A 6,972-nucleotide genomic window follows, 5' to 3' on the forward strand; every position below is an offset into this window, starting at 1 on the left:
TTTTAATTTGTTAAGTGAAATGTCTGCCATTAAAATGGAATTCCTATTATAGTTGGAGAGGAATGTAAGGGGGTATAGGAAACTAATTTAGAAGTTGATAAGATTTGGCTTTAGATTGGTTTTTCCAAAACAGTTAGAGAGAGAGAGAGAGAGGAATGTTAAGGACAGTTGTTCAGCGCACATCTGTTTCAAACTCTTGAAAGGAAACAGAATTTCATTCCCTGCACTTTCAGTTAGCACATTGGCATTTGAAGATGATGATGCTACCGCAGATAACTGGAGAAAACACAAGCTGAATCAGATTGATGAATGTGAAGGAAGAAATAAGGTTTTGATGTTCATGATCAGAAGGCGCATATATGCAAGACCCTTTCACAAATAGCTGTTGCACGTACCAAAGGATAAGGAATTGATGAAGTGTCCCTTCCAAATTTATAATTCAATTTTGAGTTTTGAAATAACCAAGCACAAAATAAAGAATACAACAATTTCCTCAACAATTAATGGATGTTTGTTGAAGCAAACAAGCACCAATATGGAGCCTTAATACAAAAATTATAGCAGAAATATCGATCTCTCCCTTTCCTTCAATTATTTGAACTGATTGTTCAGATAAGTAGAATTCATGTTGCCACCGGCCTATCGCCTCAAAGTCTGCAAGATATATTGAGCATAAAGGTCCCTGCAATAGTACAAAAGAATCATGTCAGGAGAGTGAAACTGCAATACTTAAATGATTAATTAGTATGTTTGTCTCCTTCACAAATTAACAGTCAAAAGAAGATTCTTTCTTTCTTTCTTTCTTTCTTGATAGAACTTTGATCCACTCTCTCAATTAATACATTGCCTAAAGTATGGTCATCTTTCCTCAGGTAAAACAGATAACCATCCAATAGCACTTCAGCTTACACAAAAAAGCATGTCAAATGAGAAAGCTGAAGATATCTACTCTGTTGGTTTACCAAGTGTGAACCACGTACTACTTTATAACTCCCTGATTTTGAATCAGAAATCATATCTGTATACTCCAAAGCAGTAGGATTTGTGACCCAATGACCTGTGCCAATTTTTCTCTTTATTCTTATTCTCTTAATCTATTGTGGTAGGTATAAAAGGATCTTCCCCAATCGAACTGGCCCACTTAACTTGATTTCCATCTGAGGGATGATCTAGTTGAGACAGGATTGTTACGGAAGAAAGTTGTGTGTTTCAGAGAAGACTTACATGGAGTACTGGATAGCCCCATGAGCAGTATCCGAAGGCAAAAAATCATTAACTGCAACCTCTTTGTTCTCATTCTTCTTGTCTACATTATATGTCAAGAACCACAAAAGTAGTTATTTAATCAAGCCTCAAGTACCTGGCCAGCTGTTAAGTAAAGCTTTGGCAAAAGTACTAGCTATAATGAGGATACAATCTTCAAAGAAACGCCGGATCTCAGTCAGTCGATGAGGAGGGAGTTCTTTAATATCAGTGTAGTGCCGATATTCTGGGTCATCAGCGCATACTGCAATGATCTTATCATCCTTCTCTCCCTGGTTTGAGACACAACACCAGTCACAACAGTCCTCAAACTGAAGGAAATTAATTATTGGGAATCGTCTTACTAAAAACTCCAATACCTGATCAATCATGGGCATGAGCCCAATGGTCCTGGCTCGGAGGAAACTTCCTGGGAGGACAGGTTCCTGATAAAAAATTGAAATTTAGGGATGGAACTATTGATTATTAACCTCTGCAACATGATATTCTCTTATCTTTACCCATGGAAAACATAATAAAATTGGTAATTAGTGCTGTAACATGACATTCCAACTTGACACCATTGGGCTTTTAAAAAAAAAACACACACTTGAACCCAAAAGATCAAAGAAAAGCTGTAAAGTCATGTTCTGAAGTGATATGGTGCTTATCTCAAATAAATGCATGATTAAATCTCAGTTACCTGCATGAGGACTAAAACATCCATTGGGTCATTATCTTCACATAAAGTGCGGGGGATGAAACCATAATTGTGAGGATAAACCACTGATGAATATAAGACACGATCAACCTGCAGGGTATCCATTTTATGATCACGAATAATCACAAGGAACTAAAAGGATGTGATAGTGCAACAGAGTATTGAATCCAAGGGCTTAGATGTCTTGTGATTTATAGAATAAATAAAGTGAGATGTAAATTAGTGAGGATTTCATAGTTTGCATTTGAACTTGGCAAACTCAGTGAGAGGAGATCGAATTAAGGAAATGAATACAAATATACAATATATACAGACCTTTATGAGGCCAGTCTTCTTGTCAAGCTCATATTTGACTTTACTTCCTCTAGTAATTTCAACAACCTGTGCCAGATTTTGGGAAGTTCACAGAGCATCGGATCAATGAATGAAAGGGAAAGTAAACTTGTGTACGAACTACATAATTAGGAATTAGTAGACATGAATAATCTTCTTCAGAATAATTTCTTTATAAAATTGAAATGTTTCCCCTCTTATTTAAATTTATTTAAACAGGAAACATTTTGGTTTGAATACACTTAAATGCAAGATATTTTGGTTGCTAAAGGCCTAGAAGTGAGCTCCCCCTTTCCATATTTGCCCCGATCCTAAAGTTAAGCATTTGTCTTCTCTAAGTATCAAAATCCAAGATTCATATGACTGAATACTTACAACATTGACGATTTGAGGAGCTCCAGGTCCTTCATATGAGATTTAAAAAGGCCCGCAGTTAGTTTACTTTTTTTTGGTAAACAGGCAGTTAGTTTACTAATTATGTAATATTAAATATGCATATGTATCTTAAAACAGAAGATAATCTTTATTAGGTTACCAATCTCAAGATCATGCCAAGGATGTGCAGCTACAGATCTCCTAGACAAGGTTGAGAGGATCCTCTGATTCAGACGTGGAACTTGGCGTTTTGGCTGAGCTTCACTTCCATTCGCTTCCTCACTCATCTTTATAGAACTGAAAAAAAAAATTGAAGAAAAAAATAACACACATAAGGTTTAGTGGATTAGCAGAGTTAGGAAGGAAAGAAACAGCTAGATCTCTTGGATTCTAGGAATTTGTCTGACTGTGGTTGTATAGGCAATGAACAGATAGGGAGGGAATTGAAATGCTACTTTGGGGGGGGGGGGGGGTTTGGGGAGGTTTGAGCTCCTCGATCTATAGTATCCAATTAATAATCACTGATACAGCAGTACTAAAGGAGGAACCTCCAAAAGAGACATCATACTGATCAATAAGCCAATTATATGACACTGGAGGATATAATATTTATTTAAAATCCTTGTAGCTGTGAAATGGTATATGGTTGACAGGACAAGAGAAATGTTCAGCAGAAGGCAATGAAGTCCACTTAGCTGGGGATGATTTAGGATTGGAAATGATTGGAGATGAAGAGGCTAATTAATAAGAACCCATCATCCACAACTTGGATCAGCATGCAGTACTGCAGCATGTACAGCATCGATCGATCGATCTCACCTTTGCAAAATCAGATGAAGAGTAAGATAGCAATAGTACCATATCGGATTCAATCAAGGAGCTAGGGATCGAGAGACTGGACAGTTAAGGAATAGACTGCAAGAGTCATACATATATATAGAGAGAGAAATAAGTTATTGGTGGTCACCTCACCTAGGCCATGTTCAAACTCTGTTATTGAATAATGGGACCAGCTGTGTAACCAGCAGCAATTCAAAGTATTGACATTATATATTAACATGTAATTAGAAGAATCAGGGGGTAGGTAGAACATATTAATTTTATTGCATACACTTAGAGCGAGGTCTACTTTGATCAACTTACTACTACCTCTGGATACAAGTGGTGGATAATTAAGCTGAATCCTATCTACATGCCCTGCAATGCAGTGAAAATAATGTGCAATACTATTGGAGGAAATAAGGAGTTGTATGTAATTACCCAGCAAACCAAATTGACGTACCAGTGGTGGAGTATAATTAATAATAGCAGAAACTGAATCTATTTGTTCTATTTAATTTATATATGCTTGAATGAACAAACATTAAAACTCAATCAAACATGAATATCATCAATCCTATCTAGCTATTAAATAACTAACTAGTGGATTGTTGAGAAATGAAAATGGCCGGTGAAAACCCTTGAATGGCATGGCAAGTCATATAATAATAAAAAATTTAACATGTAAACTAATATAATGGGATTAATTCTCAATCTTTGCAACCATTAGAATGACCAAATCATCAAACTGTCCAAAAGGTAGAAATATTGGATGGCACTAACTGTATTTTCACCTAGATGACATACTACTAATTAACACGAGTCATCAAACTGAGTAACCAAGGCATAATCTGATCCGTTAACAGCCTAATTATTAGCGCTCTCTCTCTCTCTCTCTTTCTGCAAATAAGCACATTAGCACATAAAAATAAAAGAGAACAGATTTAAAAAACCGAACCCCACAAAGCATTAATATTTAATAGCAGAACTGACCTTTTAAAAAAAGAGAAAGGTTGAAGGCAGAAAGACAAATCCGGAGGGAGAGTGTTGTCGGGTGAACAATGGGCGTTGTAAACTGTTGTGATGGTGTAATCCTCAGATTTATAATAACATAAAAAAAAGGCAGAGAATATGGTTTAACCGCCACTTGGCTACTGAAGAACCCATTAATCGGATGTGGGGTTGCTGACCTTTTCTATTTCACTTCTATTCGAGTTCTAAGTCCATTCGTTTTTTTTAAGAATTTTCTAAGTTTATTCATTCCCTTCGCTGCCTGCCATTAATAAAATAAAACAAAGCGGAACTGGAACCCGATCATCTACAGCATCGGAAAGCTGGACGGACGTCATGCATGCACCAAGGACACCCAACAAAGCTATTATTATAATTACTAAGACTGATTTTGTTGGTATACCTGATTCATGTAGCTGACCCAAATATGCCATAAGAAACTTGCAATCAAAGTAGCATTCTGCATATTATTCTGTGAAGAATTTGCAGCTATAAGGGAGACTATGACAGAGATAATAATATGGCCATTAATTAGTGGGGATTATGGATAGCCCAGCCCAATTCCATATGTGAATAGAACTTTAGCACCTCTTACTCGATCTCTCTCACAAGGCCAAAATACGGAGGAGTTCCAGGAGTTCCTTTTGTTACACATACAATAAGTTAAAAGGTAACAATGTCGTTTGAAATGGAATACAGTGTCAATACTCAGTACATAACAACCAATCAGTGTCAGTACTCTGTACCTATTATAATCCTGACCCCACAAACCAATAATGTCATTTGAAATGGAATACAGTGTCTGTACTCAGTACATAACAAGTTAACAACCAATCAGTTTTGCTTGCACATAAAAGCAGCACATGGAGAGTATCAATATCGATATTGACCAATATCAATATGGATTCAAAATCGAAACCTAAAATCATGGATACAAACAATGTTTTAAAACAGGTCAAAATTTAGATGAGGCAGACAATAATATGATCGAACATTTAAGATTTATAAGAAAAGAAAAATAAAAATAAACGACAAAGCTTTTAATTGATTTTTTATTTTGAAAATTATGGGATAAATAAACGTACAAGATCAGCTTTTATGAATGCTACTTGGGGAGTTTGGGGAGGTTTGAGCTCCTCTTCAGGGAGCCTAGCACCCAGGGAGTGCCTGGGGTCATCTCGTTATTGGGTTATGTCGTACACATTCTGATGGTTGACTGGGCATCCGCCGAGATGTGCACGACACAGCCCAGCCCTTTGATGCCCCCTGAGCACTCCCTAGGCATTGGGTTCCCTGGAGAGGAGCCGGATCCGTTCTTGGTTGCCCTCTGCCTCCTGGATTCGGCTCCTCTCCTTGGAGGACATCCCCCAATAAGTGCTCAATGAGGCATCCAACGGCTGGGCCGAGCCGCACACATTCAGTCTTCAGATGCCTCACTGGGCAATGCCCGCCAAGGAGAGGAGCCGAATCCAGGAGACAAAAGGGCAACCATGAATTGAACCAAGATTCTAACTTTGATTTGCAACTCCCTGGTTTAATTTGTGTAGGCATTTATAACCCTGATCAAAGATCATCCAGTTGGGCTTGTTCAATTTTGATAGATGGCCAGGGCGGTTTAACAATTGCAAGTAGACTAACAACCACTGATGAGAAGGAAGTAGAACTTTACAGACTCTTGCAGGGATGGAAACAAGCTGTGAAGGCTAATATCCAGCTCAAAGAAGTGTGATGCTACAACAAAGATCTCTGCTCTTTATTTTATCCAAATGATAAAATGCGCTTGCCCTGGAACTTACTTAAACACTATTTCAGTTTAGCTGAGGCAATTGCAAACTTCTCCACCACTACTTTTAAATGGTGTAGTAACAAAACTTTCTATAAATCAGTTTTGGGTTTGCTAGGTCTAGGGTCAACAACAGTTGTACTCTTCCAAATTCTAGTGATGTACATACTTTAATGGGCGGGCGGTAGCAGCGCTTGAGCACTGCCATTATAAAGTGATGTTAGCAGTGCTCCATCAATTTCAACCGTTGAATTATTATCATTTAATTTGGAACGTACATTTTATTAAACACATTACCTGTTCTTTACCCATATAGCCGGTGAACTTTTCATATCTTTCTTTTTCTTTTTTTGTGGGTCCCACGATCATTATCATCTTCTTCCTTCCTTCAGTCTTCTTCTTAGAAGGCGACGACGGACATCACTGCCCCATCCCTTCTTCTTCTTCTTCCCAAGTCCTAACGTCACACCTTTTGCAAGCTCACCCCACCCCTTGTTCTTCATCCCTTGGAACCCCGTCCCAACCCAGCGTACCGCCCACCCTCTGTTCTTCATCCCAATCTTCAAATAGGTTCGTAGGTGATCTGAGTTTCTTAAAATTTCCTTAAAATTTGAAGGGCAGCCCAGTATTCCAAACTTTTGAGGTCATAAAAAAACCTAAAAAAACCACCTACATTCAAAGTGGGGGA

At 37.9% G+C, this 6,972-nt stretch overlaps 1 protein-coding gene across 1 annotated transcript; it reads right to left on the reverse strand.

The window, feature by feature from the left end:
* Positions 1-433: 433 nt before the first annotated feature.
* On the reverse strand, positions 434-2,985 carry LOC122652284 (soluble inorganic pyrophosphatase 1). Its single transcript, XM_043845985.1, has 8 exons — positions 2,832-2,985; positions 2,672-2,700; positions 2,279-2,344; positions 1,946-2,053; positions 1,623-1,688; positions 1,415-1,535; positions 1,225-1,306; positions 434-682 (listed from the first exon to the last, which is right to left on the reverse strand). Exons 1-8 carry the CDS (start codon positions 2,956-2,958, stop codon positions 640-642), a joined length of 642 nt encoding a protein of 213 aa, XP_043701920.1. The 5' UTR covers positions 2,959-2,985; the 3' UTR covers positions 434-639.
* Positions 2,986-6,972: the final 3,987 nt, after the last annotated feature.

This window comes from Telopea speciosissima, chromosome 2, assembly GCF_018873765.1.
Source record: "Telopea speciosissima isolate NSW1024214 ecotype Mountain lineage chromosome 2, Tspe_v1, whole genome shotgun sequence".
In the NCBI taxonomy this organism is placed as follows: domain Eukaryota; kingdom Viridiplantae; phylum Streptophyta; class Magnoliopsida; order Proteales; family Proteaceae; genus Telopea; species Telopea speciosissima.